This window comes from Polyodon spathula, chromosome 4, assembly GCF_017654505.1.
Source record: "Polyodon spathula isolate WHYD16114869_AA chromosome 4, ASM1765450v1, whole genome shotgun sequence".
NCBI lineage: Eukaryota > Metazoa > Chordata > Actinopteri > Acipenseriformes > Polyodontidae > Polyodon > Polyodon spathula.
In genome coordinates, this window is record NC_054537.1 from 38,811,994 (window position 1) to 38,835,467 (window position 23,474).

The 23,474-nt window shown below is 34.2% G+C and overlaps 1 protein-coding gene across 1 annotated transcript in view; it reads left to right on the forward strand.

The window, feature by feature from the left end:
- LOC121314520 (coagulation factor XIII A chain-like) overlaps positions 1-17,809 on the forward strand; it is a 37,563-nt gene extending 19,754 nt beyond the window's left edge. Inside the window, exons 9-15 of the mRNA XM_041247893.1 lie at positions 7,391-7,494; positions 8,292-8,380; positions 8,714-8,867; positions 12,546-12,824; positions 13,506-13,666; positions 14,380-14,516; positions 16,822-17,809. Of these exons, the coding sequence (XP_041103827.1) occupies positions 7,391-7,494; positions 8,292-8,380; positions 8,714-8,867; positions 12,546-12,824; positions 13,506-13,666; positions 14,380-14,516; positions 16,822-16,963 (1,066 nt within the window). The 3' untranslated portion in view covers positions 16,964-17,809. The remainder of the gene's footprint in view (positions 1-7,390; positions 7,495-8,291; positions 8,381-8,713; positions 8,868-12,545; positions 12,825-13,505; positions 13,667-14,379; positions 14,517-16,821) is intronic.
- Positions 17,810-23,474: the final 5,665 nt, after the last annotated feature.

Genomic DNA, 23,474 nt, shown 5'->3' on the forward strand with positions numbered 1-23,474 from the left:
CACAGAAACAAAACAGCACAGCAACTTCTAATTATATTAGAACATTTATTCTGTCTCATGTGTTTTAATATATATGTTTTTATAACATTTATAAATGTCACAAAATGAGCGTATATAAGCAGATAATGAAGAACTGTTATTTTATTTATATTTATATTGAGAAAATAATTTAAAGTTGTGCCCATTGTTGCTTATAAAAGATCCTCAGAATAAACGTTTATTATGTCATTGCAATCACTCAGGTGAAACAATGTCTTATAATTTGGCCAGACATCAGTATTTTTCAACAAAACATTCAGGAAGTATTGTAAGGTCCCTCAGGTCATAGAATAACACATTTTTATACATGTATCTCTTTAAAAACACTGAGCAGTAAACACAAAAAAAAGCGTGTTGTTTTTATGGTTTCTGAAATACTTTATAATGTTCCCAGGCCCGGTGTTATGGGTGGGCCTTAGGGGGCCCGGCCCAGGTTCAGCCCCCCCCCCCCCCCCCCCCCCAGCCATTTCAGATTCAAAATTGATTCTGTAGTGGACAGTAAAGTATAAACAAATATGCAATTAGTCCAAAGTAATTTTATTAGCCACCAAAACCAGCCAATCAATACTCTGCATCGATGAAAGCAACAAATCCTGTACCTGCAACTGCTGACAGCCAATCACAGACTGTCAGATCAACTGGAGCATAGACAGAGCATCTTTCAACAACATCAACAAAGCGAGACACATACAGTTCCATAATATTGCTCATTTCATATGTAGGTTTTGGCTGAAGGTAGAAACATGGTGAGTTAGGAGCAATTTTCGAATGGTATTTAATTTGAGATTGTATTGGTAGTTCAGACTCCATCATACACAGACTGTTCCATAATTGCTCCGTTCATTTCTTAGGCATTGTCCAGATTATAAATAAGGATAAAACCCTAACAAGTTAATAAAATATTTACTAATTAAAATATATTGTTTTTCTCTTTATATGTATGTCATCCTTGTTTTTTATTTAAAAAAAATGTTCAGGACTATTTTCTTAGAAAGTCTTTACTAAGTGAGGTACCCAACGAATCAATACAAGTTCAAGATAAACTTAGGTTTTAAGGGTTTTTTTTTATTAATTTTTTTAAAGAAAACAATGGTAAAATAATTTTCTAATAGAGAAAGAGCCCTCTCAATGATGGCTCTACTGTGTGATAGTTGACATTGACTTTCGTTAGCTCCCTCACTTTCGACTCGGGATGCATAACACCCATCGCAATCAACTATCACACGGTAGAGCCATCATCGACGGGCACTATCGCGTAAATAAAAAATCTATGAGAAATAATTAATCAAATCAAATTAAAGTAAAGCAAAGCATAATAATAATAATAATAATAATAATAATAATAATAATAATAATAATAATAATAATAATAATAATTTAAAATGTCTTGTTGCTTTGGTGTTTGTAAACCACTTTATAGGGCCACCTTGTCGGAATGTCTACAAGATCGTCTTCTTTTTATATTCGGTATTGAATAGTCAGTTGAAAGTAAACATTATATGTACATTCGTTACTTTACAGTAATTTGGTGGGAATCTGATATTTGCAATCTCTGTAGAGGGCCTGCTTACTGTATAATTGTACTTGTTTCAAGTACTGTTGCTCAGATTTTTTTTCTATTTGTCTCTTATTGTTAAGTATAAGTAGAATTTTTCAAATAGCAATGATTTGGCTTTCCATCTTGGCTTTCCTTCTTGATATCTGAACTGTATTAGCATTAATACAGCGATTATAGATACATGTATGTCTTAAATAAAGCCCCTTTCACACTGGCATGCTCTATTCGGGACTGGTGTCATGCGGATCGGCTACGTGACTTCACACTGTTTTTGAAGAAGCACAGTTGTCCTGGGTTACAGAAACAAGTACGCAATGTGTGCAAGCAATGTCCCAGAAGCAGCAACGTTCACTTGACCATCCTTTCATCTGTTCAGGCTTTCAAGATGGCATGCTTGTTATGGACGTTTCCATCCAAGCTTCTCTAGATTGAATCGTCGGGTCAAATTTTGACTAGAGCAAATGTTTCTTCATCCCTGCTGCAATCTGGCTCATAAACAGAAATGTTCCTTGTGCCAATGAAACCTTCATGCAGGCATGGTTGTTTGTTACTTCGTCCACATACTAACAGAATCATGCATTTTGTCTCGCTCGACCATAATCCTAAACTGGTTCGCTGGTACTATAATTGGTTCGCTGGTAACATAATTGTCAAAGTACATTTTGGTCAGGGCAAAATAGATTCACACATACAAATAAGCAATGATTGCCAGTTCTTTTAATAGGGTTTTTTATGGAGGAGGAATTTAGTTTTCCAGTTGCATGGGAGCGTCCTGTTTCTGAAGTCAGGGAATTATGACTGTGTAGATCAAGATAAATGGGCTTCAGCTGAGTCATAGTAAAAATAAAGTCTGGAAAACTAAATGATTTCCAGCAAACAGACTTCTGAGAATGATGATTGGCTATTTAGATAACAGTTATTTAGGTATATTGATAAATGAGAAATGCGTATATTCTTGGTAATTGAAAACACAAGGGGTAAAACCAAGGTGGAAAAAAACAGTTGTCTAAGGAGAAAAATTCCGTTTTGATAAATACAATCTAAATGGGAGTTTTCCTTTAAACACTTGCACTTAGTAACAAACTCAATTGTTATTCAAAAGAAAAACTTGGATCACTCTTGGGTTCTTGCATTTAAATTCCTGTTAAAAAAAGAAATAAATGGCTTATAGTATTTCCAGACACAGATTTAAATAATACATGAACTTGCTCAAACTTTATAAATATTTGAAAAAAAAAGAAGTTGCTATCTTTGAATGTTAATGAAACATTATTGATTTTATTGTGTACTTTCAAAGAAAAATCCCATAGAGACCATTCTTTAATCGTTATTAAGGAAAATGCCCTGGGCCTATAGTTATCATTCGTACATAAATAATTGACTAGATTTGTTTGTACCCGTAAAGTTTAGCATTGTCGTCCACATAATTAAATCCTGATTTATCAATCCTGCGTAAGGTGTACGTACACACATTTCTAGGTAATAGATGTTAATAAATCCCAAATGTTACTAAAGTCGTTTGCACATGGAAATTTCCATTGAAAACACCCCATATAGCCCCATATGGTTAATGTAGCCATCAGTCACTGCTCTGTTTGAGGCGAGTGCCCATGCTGCTGTTTTGCAGAATAAATTAATCGTGGGTTCTGCCTGGCCATTAGCAGCAGCATTTAATAGATGGAGATGGGCATCAGCTGTACATGAATTGAATGGCACTGTTTTCTGTTCACTCTTGGTGCTTTAATTGCTACATGAGTACAATCTATAGCATGGATTGTATTCAGGAACCCAACAATTTAATAGAAATTCCTTTTTACTCTAATTTGCTGTTCTTCTCAACACAGTTCCATTCCATTGGATAGCTGTATCTTTTGAAAAGTTATTTTGTCCTTGCTGCAAATAAGTCATATTGATCCCGAAACTCTCACCAAAAAGAAGCATTAGCAAGCTCTTCCAGAAGTGTGAGCAGCCATTTTCAAATTATGTTTTGATGTTTTCCCGTATGTGAGTTTATATAATGTTTTTTTTTTTTATTTCTTAACCCTTTGCTGCTGACGTGCTTTAGTTTTGATACTATGATGTCAGCCATCCAAGCAGCAACCTTGTTTGCTGGTGAATGCCTCCATGTAATTGGTTTGTGGCTTGGGTGGGTTGAACATATATATATATATATATATATATATATATATATATATATATATATATATATATATATATATATATATATATATATATATATATATATATTAACTACAAGGATGATTAACTTGCATCCGCCATTACAGCCGAGTTCAATGGGGTACTCACACATTTGAAATGTCTGTATCTCCCCTTCTACATGCCCTAAAGTGCTGATCTATAACTCATCCAAAAGCTAAGAATTGGGAATAATTAATCGCTTTTTTTTTTATTTAGGTTTTATTTAAAAAAAAAAAAAAAAAAAAAAAAAACTTTAATATACGCTTTTATAAATTTTTTTTTTACAATGTCTGTGCTGTGTGTGTGTGTGTGTGTGTGTGTGTGTGTGTGTGTGTGTGTGTGTTTGATTGCTTGCAGGGCAGGAGATGGTGATTAAGACAAAAAAAAGAAGTTACTGTACAGACAGCTGAGATCCCCTTGTAGTTTATTTATTTTTTACTGTTATTTAAATTATATTTGTTTTTATTTTATTTTTTGTCGGAACAGATGTAAACGAGTTGCACGCATCTGATGCCTAAATAAACTTAGGTGTAACGTCAATAATTTTAATTCTGATTTGAAATACTTGTAAAATTGTGCAGCTCCTATATACTCTATTGTTTTCTACATCATTTATAAAAAAAATAGTACATTTGTATGTTTTACAAATATAATTTATTATTATACAATTTAAAATATTTTTTGGGTGGGGTGGCTTATATGTGAAAAAAAAAAAATACACAACCAAACATATTATATCACAACCAAACATACTATATCATTGGAAAGGTCTACTTAATGCCTTTCTGTTGATATATTGGGTTTTAATTTCCGATTTATGATTACCAAACTACAAGCGCTAATACAAAGTTGTCATGTATTCACACCCAAATATGGTCATTCCTCATAGGCGGCATAGGGTTAATAGCCTACACTCATGCTACATCATATTGTCCTGTGTAATTACAAGTGCACAGCTGAAATGAGGGAGTCACAAAACATGATAATCATGGTGGTGGCAACCAACATTTATATCATACCACTGCCTACATATTACTAACAATAGTAATAATAGCATATTTGGTATCTATTAGTAATAATTTATGAAAGAATTATATGCGACAAACATCACAATTTCAGCAATACATAAACAGTGCGGGAGTCTGGTTGAAAAACACTGCTGCAGAAAATGTCATTGCAACCCCAATTCTTGTTCTTTATCTTTTCATGACCACATACTATATAAAATACGTCTGGTTTTGAAGGGAATACTTGTGATAAACATAGGTCCTGGGCCCCACTTTCCTTGATCATATTGATAAAGATGGTATATACAAATACATTTTTGGTTAATAATACTGGCGTTGCTTTAACAGAATTTGTGTAAAAGATCCCTGCTCACTATGACATGCTTGTGTCTAATAAATAAAAGATTTTCTCTTTCTAAACAAGCACCTTTCCCATCATTTCCCATGCAATATTTGTTTGCTGTTTGTTGCAAGCATTGTAATATTCGCAGTATTATTTTATTTTCACCAAAATTCAGCACTTTGGAATAGTCCATGATAAACAATGTACTCTTTGTGTAAAATTGTGGCCACCACAAATAATAAGAAACATGTGTTAGTTTATTAGTTAACTGAATTACCCAAGAATCTAAGTCTTGCTTAAGTAATGGTTTTCTTATGTCCCTCTTCAAGTCAGTGTTGCCTAATACATAAGACAAAATGAAACCTATGTCCTTCTTTGGAGCACTAAGTAAACAGTGAAAAACCAATACACTGTAATTCTGAAGAATTGGATGGCTAAACCATTTACCAGCTTTAAGCAGGATATTCATATATAGTGTACTTACATACACATACACATGCACACGTTTCTGTTTTCTACACCGTTATTTACTCTCTCACTCTGACTCACACACACCAGTCTGCCAAAAACCAACACTAGCCTGCATACCTGCTGGGTTTAAATGCCTCCCTTAACAAGTTCAGCTGTACCTCGTTAAGAATCTAAATGGCTCCTTAGAGCCATCTTTTAAAACCCCCAGGACTTCTGGGAAGTGTCATTTTTGTTATAAGGCTAGTATGAACCCAGGGACTATATTTTTGTTCCCTGGGATAAAAGTTTCTTAAAATTCATGGCCCGTAATATCTCCCATCTATAAATGTTCTGTACACTTTGTCACACCATTGAAATAAAGACAGCTTTGCATAGAGCAGTAGAACGGTGCTTTTTTTTTTTTTTTTTACTCAAGTGTGCAATTAGCACTATTATTTTGTGAAAGCGCAATATTGCATAAATAGTAAAAAAAAAAGAAAAAAAAAGTAGGTCGCTGAGGTCAATCTTGTTACTTATGCAAATTATATTTTGATTATATAGTTTTGATAAATAGAAGTCAGGAACTGGGAAAGTACTTTCTGCTAATATGATAGTTATTTTAAAGACATACACATACTCACTCTACCACTGATTTGAGAATAGACTGGTGAATTGAGACAGGTAGAATTTTTCAATCCACAGCAAACAATTGAACGCTCTAGTACACTCGTAAGTAGATTGTTAATACTCAGTTATAGTACTCTAAGATTATTTAATCTGAGTAATATTTCATTGTTGCTATTTCAATTTAACTTACCAGCTTGAGCATTCTTTGATATAGCCATTGGTGTTGTGTGGCTTATGTTGTGTGGCTTATGTTTTGTACCATTGAGTCGAGATATCAGAAAGCAAGATTTTCGTCAGCATTGATCACATTAGTGTATCCAGACTAGCTCCATTTCTGGGACCTCAGCTGTGACACCATCTGGTGCTGGTGACACTGAGGCAGGGTGGTCGCCTCTCAGACAGAAAGTCACAGGCTTGCATCCTCCCCAAGAATAACTTGTAATTACCCTACATTTTCTAATCTTCCAAAAGCCCAGTGTGGGTAAGATTGTAAAACAATAGACCTTTTAAGAAATATCAAACAGCAATCAAAATAGAGAAATGGAAATGTTTTGTAACAGAAAACAAGAAACTTACAACTGTATATATGAAAGTCATCAGAATCCTTAGAAACCCATTCCATTGAGGCACATGATCTTGGCCCTCTACTATTTATATAATATGTGATCATGAAAACATTAAGAACATGAAGGTGTTTCTACTGCAGTGTTTTCACCATACACAATAGCCCTTAACCATAAACAATAACCACTACACTAGGTTAAAGAAACATATATATGCAAATTTTGCTTTCAGATTGTCTTGAACTTCCTTGGTTATTTAATCTATAGAGTGAAATTGCCAGTAACTAACCAGTCCCTAATGTCTGATGTGCTTTGCAGCCTGTAAAATGTTTTGACTCCAAAGACACTGTTCAGTTGAAGTGACCTAGCAAGTGAAGCAGTAACAGACTTCCTGGAAGACAAGCACATCGAGAACTTTTTTAAGCTAATATAGTACCAGGTGTTGTTTTAAAATTAAAATGCACACTTTTCTAGCATCTTTCTTTCAGAACCGCACATTCTAGGCAAGATTCAATAATAATTTTGTTAGCTACAATCACTCTAATCCCCTAGCAGAACACTATTGTACAGTGCATTTTATTCTGTTTGTGTTTTATTTACTTAGGAATTACCACTGCTGGAATGAGTGCTACATGTCCAGACCTGACATTCCAGCTGGCTTTGGTGGATGGCAGGCAGTAGATGCAACTCCTCAGGAAACAAGCGATGGTGAATTTGAAATTCATGAATACTTATTTAATATACATTCTTTTAAAGAAGGCTGTCTAATATGTTCTTTGTGGGTAAGGCCAGTGGCAGTGAAGACAGAGTGGGTCATCTAGAAAAGTCGCTACAGTTATGTTTATACAAAATAAAGCTGTATAAAAAGTTAGGGCAAGATTCTCAAAGCTGTTTACTCCCAATCATCATTAGCACAATTTTTATCTGAAAGGAAAAATAAAAACACCATTACAATAATAAAACAAATAAGAAACAACTTAAGACTACTTACAAGTTCCTAAATTAAATGTCTTAGTTGTTATATCTGGTTTGATAACTTTTGTTGTGTTTGTTTCTCATTTCAGAAAAAAAAAAAATGGTAATGATGAGTTATAGTGAATAGCTTTGAGAAATTAGACTTTACATTATTCTGTTCAAATCTTAGTTACAGCACCTAATATCAAGTTATTAATATATCTAAAATAAAGTGCAATGTTAGTGGTAAAATGACATGACCTTTAGTAATGAAAAGGTTACTGGTAAGTGGTTATACAATTGTGTACTGTAAAGTGCCTTGAAAGGGCCATAACATATTCATGTTCATGAAAACATATTTATGAAATGTATATATCTAAAGCAGTTTTGTGAGTTTGTGAATACAAAGGTTTGTCAATAGGGACCATTATTCTTTATGACATGTGCTACAAGTATGTAATTTATTTAATCATTGTGAACATTTTTAGCTTTTATTATTCTTATATCAAGAAAATAGCAAAAAAAACTCACTTGTGCTCATGTTCTTCCAGGAATGTACAGATGTGGTCCAGCTTCAGTCAAAGCTATAAAACATGGTCAAATATGTTATAAATATGATGCTCCATTTATTTTTGCTGAGGTATGTTTTCTTTTAGATTTCTTGTTAACTAATGATCTTGCAAATTATGATATTCCCTTGCATGTCCCCAGCTGCTTTCATCATGGTGATGGTGTGGTTCAGATTATCGGTTGGTTTGGACTACCAATGTCCAGCAAGAGTCTACTGTACTATTACAAAGTTAATGCATCCAAAGTACTGCTACATTTGTAAAAGCCTTAAACCATTTCTGAATTATGATGTACAGTGTTTGTGAGTGTAATGCATTATTCATTTTGAATCTTCCTTGGCTTTTTTTTAAGTGGCTTAATGTGTGTTCCTGTGTGTTTTTTTCACTACTCTTGACTGTTTCAGGTTAACAGTGATGTTGTTTACTGGAAAAGGATGAGGGATGGGACTCAAGAACCCATTAAAGTCAACAAGCATCATGTGGGAGAGATGGTATTGACAAAGGAAGTTGGCCGGGATGAAATAAAGAACATTACTGATCAGTATAAATTCCCAGAAGGTCAGTAACATAATGCCCTTATTTATCTATGAAGAGAGGAACCTGCTGTGGAAAACAAGTGTTTTTAATCCGTATCTAATATTCAGGTGAAACAGATATAAATGAACAGGGGCGACTGTGACACATCTTCTCATTGAATTGTGTATTTGATTTGGCTGTTTATAGAAATGCCTTCATTCATTGGAGAAATTGGAAAATATATTAGAAGCTATATATATATATATATATATATATATATATATATATATATATATATATATATATATATTTTTTTTATGCATTAAGATAGTCTGTGCAGAAACTGCACTGGAGAAGCAAAACAATTGCCCCAATATGTAATTGTTGGACATTTTACAGGCTAGGACTATACCCTCCAAATTTAAAGGGCCCAGCTACCTTACATTACTATAGTATGTGACAAAATTACCAGTTAAATTATGACTCTGTAGGATTAAAAAAAATCTAACAAACCAAACCCTTGTAAATTAGGCTCTTCCTGTAACCTTTTGGCAGTATTGCAATTGTGTCTTGTCCATCAATTAAAATGTCTAACATTACCTTTAGTGCTTATATAAAAATGATTGCAGAGTGAGTGGTAGTGAACACCGTCAACTTTCAATCCTGTATGCCTTTATTGCTTACAAGTGAAAAGTCAAGTATTTAGACAATTTATTTTCCTCTTCTCCTACTGATGATATTCACAGGCATTTACTACGGACTAAGTTAGAACTTATGCTTTAGTATAGGAAAAAAATAACAATTTCCTCTATTCACAATCAATCTGATAACATGATTACTGATCACAGCCCTTTTATTCAGATGTGTACAAAGTTGAATCTGATCCAGACATAAACCAAATAAATTATTTTAGATTACTTAAAAATGCCTATCCTCTGAACAGGGCTCTAAACAGCTAGGCATTCCACTTACAAGCGAAGAGTTGCAGAAACAATGTTTGTCCCCTGGCCAGCATGGATATCCAATTGTTTTTTATAAGCACTTTTGGTCTCTTATACCTCTTGTCTTTCAACAAATATAGTTATATAGTTTCAATTTTCTTCCACAGTTTATGAACACATCATTAATCAATCTTCTGTTGAAAAATAATACAAATCCTTCACTTTATCCATCCATTATCATTAATAAATACTGATATTAAAATAATAACACACAAGCACTTTTTGAGAGATGAGAGAGACAGTTATGTCCATGCATTATGGTAAAGCATTTGTTCACCATGCTTTCTTTCACGGCAGTACTACAAGTTCATTGTATCATTATAGCCTCAATTAAGTTGACTACAGTGTATACAGAAAGTGTTTGCTGTTAGGAGTGTTAAAACATAAGCTGAAGAAATCTAAATACATTTCCAATGCTACACATGTTTTTATTTGTACTTTTAAACATGTTTTATACTCCGTAGAAAACCTCACAATTAATCAATCGTTAAAAACGTGCAAACAACAGTGAATCAAATTAACAAATACATCTTGACATTCCAAACAATGAGAAACACATCTTCCCCTTTTTTTGTCAAATCATATTGCTGTTTGTATAATCGGAAAAAAAAGGCAAGTTACTGCATATCCAGGAGGCACAAGAATAAATGTTATCTAGATTGGTTTCACAAACATCTGTCTAGAAGTGGTTTTCTTTAATGCTACAATAGCATTATATGTATACTTTATGTTACTTGTAATTGTCTTTTTTTTCAAGTTCATATCTCTAGCAAACAGGTGTGATTAATAGATTGGACGATTAATAGATTCATAACAAGTATCAAGATTAAAACCCTGAAAAAAATATTACAATAGGAGCTCTTGCGGCATCTGCAGGTACGGTGCCTGACTGTACCAGTTTTAAATTCCTTTCTTTTCAAACAAAAATGTCCCTTCCAGCAGTCTACAGTATGGCTAATAAAAGCTGCACAGTCATTAGTTCCCAGGCCTTTAATTTAATACATTATTTTAAATGCATAGCACTGCAGAGAACTTCCCAGGCCATGTGCCTGAACGGATAAGTCCTCTAATGTTCCTGACACCAGAGGGGCAATGATCTGTAGGATGCTGCTATACATTTCAATTATATTTAATAGAATAAAAAAAGGAAACACTGAACGGGATTAATAAAAAAGAAATTAACTGAGGACTCAGCATGTTGTAGAAATGAAATTAAAATGACAGTATTGCAGCTGTAACAACGGTGTGTGGCCACTTTATTTAGGTTTTAGGTTTTCAGGTATCACAAACATCTGCAACTGTTGTCTCTCCTTAGACATTAAGGGTGTGTGAGTCAGTGGTCAGTGACTCAGTGTTATTCCCTTATAGGTTGAAGCTTATTACACATTAAACACTTTTACAGGTTGTACGCTTGAACAGGTATCCTTTGTTTTCACTAATTACGAATTTTCTTAACAAAAAATCATTGCATTTATAAATAATGACATGGCACTCAGTAGTAGCCTCTTTCTAAATACTGGCCTTAGGTTGATTAACACCAGCTATTGGCATTTGAACCTAATGCCAAATTTGACACAAGTTAACTATTACAGCATATTTCCAATGCCAATGGAGGGGAAAAAATTCTCTGAACAAGGTATACTGTCTCAAAGTTAACCACTATGGCACACTCGCAGTGCAAATTTGCAGTTTGCTTTGTCATTGGTTTACCAAGACCTATAAAATAGTTTATGTCTTCTCAATCTGTAAAATAATTATGTATGTATCTATTTATCATACCCTGGTATGTGTTTTTAAATACCAAGTATTACTAGCCTTGAGAGATCTAGTGTTACATTTCCATATTCAGCTGCTAAAAGTTACACCAAGTTGCTAAGCAGATGGAGAGCTTGATCTAAGAACTCTCTGAATTCACCTGTTTAATTAAGGTTTAAACTTTCTCTTTAATATGTTGTAAAAACTGTGGTTATTTCACTCTTGAGCATGGCCCTCGGGGGCTAATTGGATATTAGGTCATTCCTCATTTGTGGGTTAACTGCAGAACACAGTGAACGTGTATCCTCAAACTCTACACACATCTATATTTACTGTGTCTAATGAAGTAAGTGAACTTTATTAAAGTATATGACTTTATTAAACATGCCAAATATCCAAGGGTGTAGAAACAGTCATCATTGATGATTAAGGACACAATTTATTAAAAAAAATGAAAATGCAGTGCAATTCATAACAATGCCACCTCGTATAAACTCCTCTGCTTAATTTACTCCTAATGTATGTTTGAAAATCCATAAATTAACAGTAGGCACCTGACAAGTCTGTATCATTAGGCACCTAACAAGTTTGTATCATCTATCTCTGGCAATCGCTCACTGACTAGCACCTGTTAAGAAACTACAGACCCCACGATGCAAGTAGCCAGACCATCCTGCCAATTAAATATTCTTGGATGTGGAATGTAAATTGCCTTGCTTGTTTATCATTCCGCATTTTGTCTCAAGTGATGGCATATGACCATGATATGATAGCTAATATTGTCAAAATAGTATTTCATTTAATAGTTTGCTTCTGTACGCTGACTCTAGATTTGCAGAATTTGATGACTGTATCACAGAACCACCTGTGAGCAAATAACTTTTCCTTAAGTCTTTTATTATTTTTATCTACCTTACTAAAAAGTGTATTATTTACTACTATGTTGTGGGGCTGTGCTCTGTAGGAACTGAGGAGGAAAGGCTGGCTGTGGATGCTGCAGTGATGTATAACCTCAAACGGACACAAATCACTGAACAGCCGACGGTGGTCAACATGAATGTGCGTGTGCAGGACAGAGTGTTCATCGGGAATGACTTCAATCTGACATTGGAATTCAAGAACAGCACTGGACAACACCAAACTTTAGTCATCTACATTAATGGAAACATTGTGTTCTATACTGGGGTCACCAAAATGGAATTTATGTCCAAATCACTTGAGTTCACTTTGGGACCTTGGCAGAGTAAGTTGTCTACGCTGGTTTTTGTGCTTGGGTTTTTGAATAAATGACACCCATCATTTAGAAATTGTTTTGGTCCGTCAGTCAATATTGATGCACTATACTATAGGCACTGCTTTCCTTTGTAGAAAACTAGAATATTTTAGACAGTAAATACTGTCATCTTTGATAATACATATACCCCCCAGGGTAAGTATATATATATATATATATATATATATATATATATATATATATATATATATATATATATATATATATATATATATATATATATATATATTACTATGTGACCTGGTGTAAATTTACCAAAGTTTACCACTTTTACATTGTTTTTTTTTTTATTTGCTTTACAATACCCCTCTGGGTTTTACAATGCTTACCTATGCTTTAGCATGTTTTCACTATGCTTTAATACACTTTACTATTTTTTTATTATGGGAAACTTTAAGAAGTGTCTAGAACTCTATTAACATTACGTTATAACTGTCTGCCATTTTCAATTATCTTGCAAAGCAAATAATGTTTTCACTGCCAACATGATTGCATGATGATAAAGAACAATCAAGACTATACATTATCTGTGTGAGAAAAGCAATACAGAAAGTGACTATTACTACTGTTTTATGCACCCAACTATATAAATGGTTTAATTCCTATGGTTTGTGCTTTTTCGTGTATCAGCTAAGACTGAGAAAGTATTTGTAGAGGGAACGAAGTACATAAACAAGCTGGTAGACCAGGCAACTCTGCACTTCATCATCACGGGACGTGTCAATGACAACAAGCAGATTCTCACTGCACAGCACGTCCTCCCTCTGCAGATCCCAAGACTCACTGTCAAGGTCAGATATCACCTCACAGCCTTGTTAAACAGATGTGAACCACGCAGAGAAAGTAACCTTGTGTGAAAGCCCATGTCTGTTTAGTAAATTATTTTGTCCTTTATTTTGTTTTTTAAAGCTGGAAGTGATCTACCTTCTCAATACAGTGTAAGAATTAAGAATAATATATTCACCCAGGACCTTTATTAGGTTTCACAACATTAATCATTGGTAAAGGATCAAGAGAAAAATACCAAACAGTAGAAATGGATAATTGCTGTAGACGTAGTCATTGAAGTTGTAAAATAGAAAGAAAAGATTACAAGAAGGGGGTGAGGGCAAGTGAAAAAGCAAGATAGGATTTTGGACAAGGGAGTTAGGATGCTTGTTCCATAAAAATCTAAAATCTGTGAGCGGTAAGTATTGTCCTGTATCACTAGGAATAAACAAGCTCTGGGTATTACAATGAATGGATGAAAAGCAGGTTTCTCATATTCAAGTTCCTTATGAATAGGAGCTGCCCATTTCCAAGGTTTGTGGATAAAAGTATATTAATACTGATACATTAGCTTGGGAGCATCATTACCTGTGTTTTGCTTTCCATTTCATGAAGCTGCAGCTAAAATAATGGAACCACAAGTGAATGTTCCATAAAATTTGTGGCATGATGTATTTTTTTTTATTTTTTTTTAGTAAACTATGTTATTTACACACCTCACTGATTTCCTCTGCAGGTAGAAGGTGTGCCGAAACTGAATGAAGAAATATCTGTAACTGTTGAATTTACAAATCCTTTGAAGAAAAACCTGGACAATGTCTCCATACGCCTGGAGGGACCAGGGCTGATGAAAAGCAAAGTGAAGATGTACAGGTAAAAAACAATGCTATGCACACATTTCTTATATATTACTTGGATGGTTCCAGCCCGTAGACCAAATTCTGGGGAGCTGTGTAATTGGGGGATGACCTGGAAAAATGCAGCTGGTATCATTTGAAAAATGGCAGAAACTTTTCAATACCAATAGCAATACCAGAGGATATTTATCTCTGATACATGTTTTAAACTGTAATCACAAACATGGTGAAACATTTCATATACACTACCTGGCCATATTATGTGGACCTGTGCCCAATATTGTGTTAGCCCACATTTGCATAGAGTTCACAAAGTGCTGGAAGATGTCTCAGGGGATGTTAATCAATTCAGTCGTTAATATTTCACATAATTGGTGCAGTGATGTGGCTGACGGATGCAATGAAGAATGCTCTACACCAAGGCAATGCCAAACTAAATAGAGTACTACGTTCTAATAAGGTGGCCAAGCAGTTTAGCTCTATTCAAATTGTAGAAAATACCAAAAAATAAAGAAATAAAAAAGCATTATGTCTTTGTTCCAGTATATTTTAATAGACATGTGACTGACACTCATATCAAAACCCACACAATGATACAAACAAGCAGTTTTACACACGGTTGTATCTTAACCACTGTAATTCTCTTACTCCATCAGCATCCCTTAAGTAATTTGTTTTTTAAATCAAGTCTTTGAGGTCTTTCTCTGTGGAGAAATCATTATTTGGAGGATGAACCGATTATAAAACATTTATTCTTCAGAGTAGCGCATCACCTGGGTCAATAGACAATTGAGACTGCATTTATTTTGCGGATTCCACCAAAAACAGTGTGCCCCACAAAAAACTATCGACCATCAGATTTTTATATTTTTATATTATTTTAACATAAATTATATAAATATATGCCTACCTTTTTAAGTGATAATGACTTGCAAGCCTGTAGCTCAAAAGAAACGTTTAATTCCCATTGAAATGTGTTCTTACCTTCATCATCACATTGAAAATATTTCCAGACCAGCCAGTCATTTCTCGCTGTAATATGTAAATTGACTGCTGATCTGTCCTCATCACCAAATGTATTTTTCCTCATTGTTTGTCTTTCATTACTTGTTATCTGTTGTGGTTCTTTCAAATACTTATACGTGCAACTTCCCGGATCCATTTTTCTCCACATAATTTTTCATTGAGCTTAAAGAGGTCAAAAGGTAACCCTAAGCCTAGCAACATCTTCTTTGTTCCCCTATAAAAGTTCAATATTGAACACCTGTAAAGATTGCACTGTAAGTACTGTGCTATTCACATTTTTTTTACAATTACCGGTATTTCAAATGCAACTACATTTTCAACATATGCCTCTGTGTAGTTTGTATTTGTGTTGTTTCACTTTTTAGGTGGTTCAACTAAAATATATTTATCAAAATGTATTCAGATATAATGCTCAGAAGTTCATTTTTTGCATTCGTTCATTCATGCACACACACACACACACACACACACACACACACACACACACACACACACACACACACACATACAAATAGCTCTTTTGCACCTTTTGAAAAAATGTTCTGTTTTTGTGAAAGAAAACAATAAAATTGCTTTTTTGCAACAATCTATGTTTTGATTCTTATACGTATATATCAAAAAATGCAGTATAACAGTATTAATTTGACTCGAAATTCCTCCCGCAAAGCCAACCAGTTTTTCAATATACATTTTTTTAATGCTGTTTCAAAGAAATACATTGAGTAGATAAATCAATTTATTTGCGACTAAGATAATACAATAAACTTGTAGCACTGCCATGAAATAAAAGCACAGATGAACAAATGTTGCAGTCATTTTATCTAGCATGAAATATTAGGTATACCTTCCAGTAAGTATCCTCTGCTATTTTTCAAGATTTCTTTTTTCATTCATGATACCACACTCAGGTAGACAAGATTAAGTGATCAATTATTTTTGAATCGATTAAAGGCTGCAGGTGTGATTGATCAATTCATCATTAATCAATGAAAACCCAGTTTTTACCTTTTTCCAGTTGAACCAGATTAGACAGATGACATAAACGTACTCTTATCAGTTGCATGTATAAGGTTATGATTGCAAAAGCTCTCTGCCAGGTCACAGGCAAGGTCTTTCTCTGGCGGAGCAATTTTTATGAAAAGTTCATAACCTTTCACCTCCAGGCCGTTGTTGTAGGTGTAAGGAAATAGCCCTCCTTTCTGGCTAGCAACAAATGTAAGTACGTTATTGTACAAAACAAGAAAACTATCAGTATTAATTATACATGTACGTAACATGAACATTTCTGTTTTCAGCTTCATCCCTCCAAATTCCTCTCTCAGATGGACGGAATACTTCAGGCCCTCAAAAACGGGTGTGAGGAAGCTAGTCGCCTGCCTGGACTGTGCAGCTCTTCACCAAGTACATGGGGTGACTGAAATATATGTTAATCCATAAGGGAAATAACCAATATACTCATGGCTTAAACAAATAGCTGTCAGTATCAGTGGAATGTTCTAGATTTTTGGTGCTTATTTCATATTTTGCGCAGGATTTCAAGTAGATTCCACTTGCATTTCAATAAGAGAAATCATGTATAACACCAGTATTTCCATTGTCATAAGATATTACCAAGTAATTTTGTATTGTTTCATGGTATTACCCTAAACCTAGTCTCAATCCTAATCATAACCTGGTCACTATTAACAGGTATTACTATGTAATAGGTAAAATAACAGATAAATACCACGAAAATTACCACAATTTCTTGATTCAGAAGCTTGATCAAATTTTATTTAAAAATGATTTAAATGAAAACAAAAGATTTTGGTAAGAATGCACCATCCTTCTGATGTATGTTTTCAGTTTTAAAAATGTAGGTTTGTATATTACGCTTTATGTGAAAAAACTCAGAGAACCAATTATAATGTTCCATTAAATATTTAAATCAAATAATAAATACCAAAAAAAAAAAACATTGGACTTTACATTCATCTACATAGGCTGACAGTACAAATCTACATCTATTCCTTGGACCAGCATCTAAAGGCTTGCTTTTGTTACGCAAATGCTTTGAGTACTAGCTGAAAAATAAGCATTAATTTACTTTATGGCAAGTCTTATTTTTCTAATTTCTATAACATAGTGGGTTTTATTAGTGTGCTATAAAATGCTTACTGCAATGTATTTGGACATACCTGTACTTACTTCAACATTTTACTAACTGTCTGCTTTATTAATTGTTGAAATGCATATTGCATGTATTGGCATATCTCCATATAAAAATATTTGTTCTCATTGTCATTGATTGTGTCTTTGGTTTACACTTGTCACACAATATCAACACACTTTTTCCAACAGTATATACATACTACATAATCAATCACTATCTCTTTACAAAAAATATTCAATTACTTATAAAGTTTCATTTTAAAGAAGGCAGAGGTAAAGGTTGAGTACACATGAACATATTCCAGTCCAAATAGACCATCACTGGAAAAGTGTATTATGAACAGGTTTGATATATAGTGTATATATCATGAAAAACCATGACATGATCATGTCATTGGTGGATACAGTGATAACAAATGTTTATTATCCTTCTGCTACATACCACCCATGACATAAATACCTTCATTCATATTTTTTCATGACATATTTTGATTATTGTCCACATGTTCTATTAAACAAATATATATCAGTAAGAATACTATAGCTATTCAAACTTATTTGAAGGTAATATATTACTGTTTACAAGGCAGTACAGAGTATGCAGTACAGAGCTTGTCTCTTCCTCCTTTGTATTTACTCTGTAAATTTCAGCCGGCTATTCAACAGCATTCTGAAATTGAAGAAAATGAGACACATGAAGTAACTATATGACTTTTGTTATGCTTAATCGTGACTTTTTTAGAACTTAATGTTTGTGGTTATCCATATGTTTTAGCTTAATTACGTTCAGCTGAGCATATTATTATTATTATTATTATTATTATTATTATTATTATTATTATTATTATTATTATTAAAACACTGCAATAAAATAACATGTAAAACTTAAATACAGTACATACAAATATAAAAAAGTATCACACAAATATAAAAAAGTATCACACAGTTCAACCTTAAATGGACAAACTAAGAAGAACCAAAGTTCTTTTATATCAAAGCTGTTTAAAACTTCCAGTAATGTTACTTAAAATGCTGCATCATAATGAATGATCTTTGAGTCAAGATTTGAAAAGTAAATTCAGCACTGAGGTAGAACTGTTAGAAACAGAATGCCATAACAATAAATTAGAGAATGAACTTTGGGATTCAGTATCTCAATAAAGAGTGAAATAAAGTCCATCTAGGTAACATTGGAGGGGTCATGCAAGTGTTTTATGATCAGCAACTTCTAAATGAGCAAATAAATTACCCATCGTGATGAAAGTTCATGGTTAAATGAATTAATATATATGAATATGAATTTGAATTAGAAAGCTCAATTCCAAATTTGAAATTTCAGGAATTTGAGCAAAACTTTTCCTGCATGGAAGTACTTTAAGGTGAAAAAGTTAGTAAAACTTCCCCAAATAAAAGTAGGGGAAATTGAAGGCAGGAAGTTGGAAAAATAAACAACCAAGAATCCTACAAAGATCCAACTAAGTCACATTACATTAATATATATATATATAGTGATATATATATTATATATCATATAGTTATATATAATATATATAATATATGATGACTACACGGATGATTCACAGATGATTCAATTAATAAAATACCATTATAAACAAATACATGTCTACTATAATGGGAGCATTTTATATTGGAAATACATATGAAGTACTGTAAGATATACTGGAACTACTTTCTTAGTTTTATTCACTTTAAATGTTACAGTAACACTCAGATTTATTGTTTGCACCATATACAGTATACATTTTTTAAGATTTACTATATTTTTCACTACATACTTGTATCAACAGTATTAAGTACCCATATCCCTCAGTCAAACAACACTGACAAACTGTATAGATTTTTACTATAACTAAATATTTTTCATTAAAGGGCTTCAAATGTTATAATGCTTTTTTTTTTTTTTATTTTCTGTTGCTGCCATTTTGAGGTATTATAAAAACAAGTATTTTAACTGACTGGCAGGGTTGAAAGATCACAGTCACTTGATCTGAACGGAATGGGGACTGTGCATTAAAGTCAGGTAAAGGCAGATTGATAGAAAATGATAACATAAATCAGAACCACTTAGAATGATTGCAAAGACCATCAAACAGTAAGGGAGATGTAAAACAAGGCAATTCAAATGATATTTGAACCTATGTATTCTTTAAGACCGGCTTTTGAATAGTGTTGCCATTTTCGGTGCCAAATCAGAGCAAATAAGTCAGTTATCAATACCTGTCACTGTGCCTGCTGGGGAATTTAGCTGACTCTCAAACTATTGATCCAAAGTGATCAAAATATTGCAACAGGCTTTATCAATGCAACCTGCATGGCAAGACAATAACAGCAAGACAATAACAGCGAAATGTTGGACCAGCCTCAAGAAAAGATGTGGTTAATATGTTGCCAATTCTTGGTACAATTACAATCACAAATTACTTATATTATTTGGCACATGGTCTTGTCCCTTGAAGCATGCTGATGCCTTCACCTTATCAATTAATCAATCAATCAATCTTTATTTTATATAGCGCCTCTCATAGTGGACCACCATCACAAAGCACTTTACAAGATGCAGTAAAAACAAGAAAATCCATAATACTTCAAATATAGAGAAATGCATAATACATGATATGCAGTAAAAAAAAAAACAATGCATAATACATTAAATACAGTGGAGATTGCATAATACATGATAGTAACATAATACATGAAATAGTAGCAGCAGCTAATAACAGATTTCAGGCTTAAAGAGTGTGGAAAGCAAGAGAGAACAGGTGGGTCTTGAGAGCTGATTTAAAGTGAGCGACAGTGGGAGCATCACGCACCAAAGCTGGGAGAGAGTTCCAAAGACTTGGAGCTATGAAGCTAAACGAACGTTGTCCAAGTGTGGTGCACTTTTGCTTGGGGATATCAAGCAGGCCAGAGTTGGAGGACCTCGTCTTGCAGGCAGGGACATAGCGGGTCAGCAGGTTGAGGAAGTACTTAGGACCAATGTGATGAAGGGCATTGTAGGTGAGCAGGAGAGTTTTGAAAATAATCCTGAACTTTACAGGTAGCCAGTGTAGCTGGGCAAGATGGGGTGTGATGTGATCACATATTTTACATCTGATAAGGATCCTGACAGCTGCATTCTGAACTAGCTGCAGTCGGTTTATGGTGCATGCCGGGAGACCACCATATAGAGAGTTGCAGTAGTCGAGTCGAGAGGAGACAAATGCAGGAAGAAGCATCTCCGCATCTGGGAGGGAACTGTAGGGAAGGACTTTGGAGATGTTTCAAAGATGGTATAAGGAAGATTTGACCACGGAGGAGATGTGAGCATCAAAGGAGAGGTTCCTGTCAAGAAGTACACCAAGGCTTTGTACTGTGGGAGAAGGCAGCAGCAGACAGTTTTCAAAGTTAAGATTGTTAAGTTAAGTTTTAGATCCTAGTAAATGTATGCTATCCTCTAACATCAAGCCGTCGACACCCATTGAGCGAGAGAACCTGTTGAAGAATGTGGAATGTGCGGGCTGTATATTCCACTGTGCTGTAATAATGAGGCATGTGTAGTAACATTAACTATTTAATGTTCAGGCAGGCCACAGAAGCCTGAGAAAAGATCCTGCCACATAAACATTAGCAAGGTCCATATATATATATATATATATATATATATATATATATATATATATATATATATATATATATATATATATATATACACATACAGTGCCGAGAAAACGTTTGTGAACCCCAATGATAATCATGGAAATTCTATAGTTTTACAATGATAACCTTCTTGAATCTTTTCTTAAATATCCAATAGGGTATATATTAACCAATTCCATGTCTTTTGAAACAAAATGATGTATGAATTAGACAAACATTGAGCAATTAAGATTCAGCATATGTGAACAAGTAAATATACCCCTGGTTTTATCCGCTCAGTTAAGGGGATATTAGAATCAGGTGTTTAAATAATTAGGTAGATCTTCAGGGGTGAGTTTGGGAGGCCCCATCCTATATAACGATCAGAAACATTGAGAGTTTGGTTTTCATCATACAGGTATATGGAAACACGTCATGCCACGATCAAAATAAATCTCTGAGGACCTCAGAAAAACAGTTATTGATGCTCATCAGTCTAGCAAGAGTTACAAAACCATTTCTAAGGATTTGGGGCTCCACCAATCCACTGTCAAACAGATAAATGGAGAAAGTTCAAGACCACAGTCGCTCTACCCAGGAGCAGTCATCCTACCAAAATCTCTCCAAGAACAAACCGGAGTAACAGCCAAGGATCTGCAGTCCACCTCGCCTTGGTAATTTGGGTGTTCATGACTCAACTATTAGAAAAAGACTGAACAACAATGGTGTTCATGGAAGGATAGCCAGGAGGAAACCACTGCTCTCTAAAAAGAACATTGCTGCCCGTTTGAAGTTCACCAAAAAGCACATAGATGATCCACAAGACTTCTAGAACAATGTTCTCTGGACAGACAAGTCAAAGGTAGAACTTATTGCCCTCAATGAGAAACATTATATTTGGTGAACACCAAACACTGCGTTTGAACAGAAGAACCTTATCCCAGCCGTCAAGCATGGTGGTGGGAGTGTGAGGCTTGGGTTTGCTTTGCTGCCTCAGGACCTGGACGGCTTGCCATCATTGACACAACCATGAATTCTGCATTGTATCAGACGACTCTAGAGGAGAATGTCAGGCCATCATTCCATGAGCTGAAGCTGAACTGAAAGTGGGTCATGCAGCAAGACAATGATCCTAAACATATAAGCAGATCTACAAAAGAATGGCTACAGAAGAAAAAATCTGCGTTCTAGAATGGCCTAGTCAAAGTCCAGACAAAAACCCCATCGAACTGTTGTGGCAGGACCTGAAGCAAGCTGTCCATGCAAGGAAGCCCTCAAATGTCACAAGTTGAAGCAGTTCTGTAAGGAGGAATATGCCAAAATTCCTCAAAACCGATTGTGAGAGACAATGTGAGAGCAACAGTTACAGGAAATGTTTCGTTGAAGTCATTGCTGCTCAAGGGGGTGCCACCAGTTACTGAATCTAAAGGCTCACATACTTTTTCACACATGGATATTGAATGTTGAATCATTTGTGGATAAATAAATGTTAAAAAAGTATCATGTTTTTGTGTCATTTGTTTAATCAGGTTATATTTATCTATTATTAGGACTTAGATTAAGATATATATATATATATATATATATATATATATATATATATATATATATATATATTGTAAATGAGGAGTGAGTGAGTCAAGAAAGCAGCCAGAACAATAAATAAGTCTGTTGATCTTAGGGTGAGTCACTCATGTGTATTCTATTAACTTACAGGTGACAACACAGCATGTATTCAATTGTCAGGATACAAACTGACATTATAATCACACCTTTTTATTGCAGCTGTTTCATATTTTCTATTTTCTCTTAAGGTGGTGAGGTCCAGTGGTTAAAGAAAAGAGCTTGTAACCACGAAGTTCCCGGTTCAAATCCTGTCTCAGCCACTGACTCACTGTATGATCCTGAGCAAGTCACTTAATCTCCTTGTGCTCCATCTTTTAGGTGAGACGTTGTAAACTCTGAAGCTGATGTATAGTTTGCACACCTCTATAAGTCTGCTAAATAAACAAATAATAATAATTATTATTTTAATGAATGTCCCAAAAACTGGGATCATTTAAACAAGGGCATTTTCTAAACAACTGAATAAGTGGAAAATCCAGGCTTTGTTGTTTACTTGCATAGAAAAATTCCACTGTGATTTTTTTCTCATGACTCA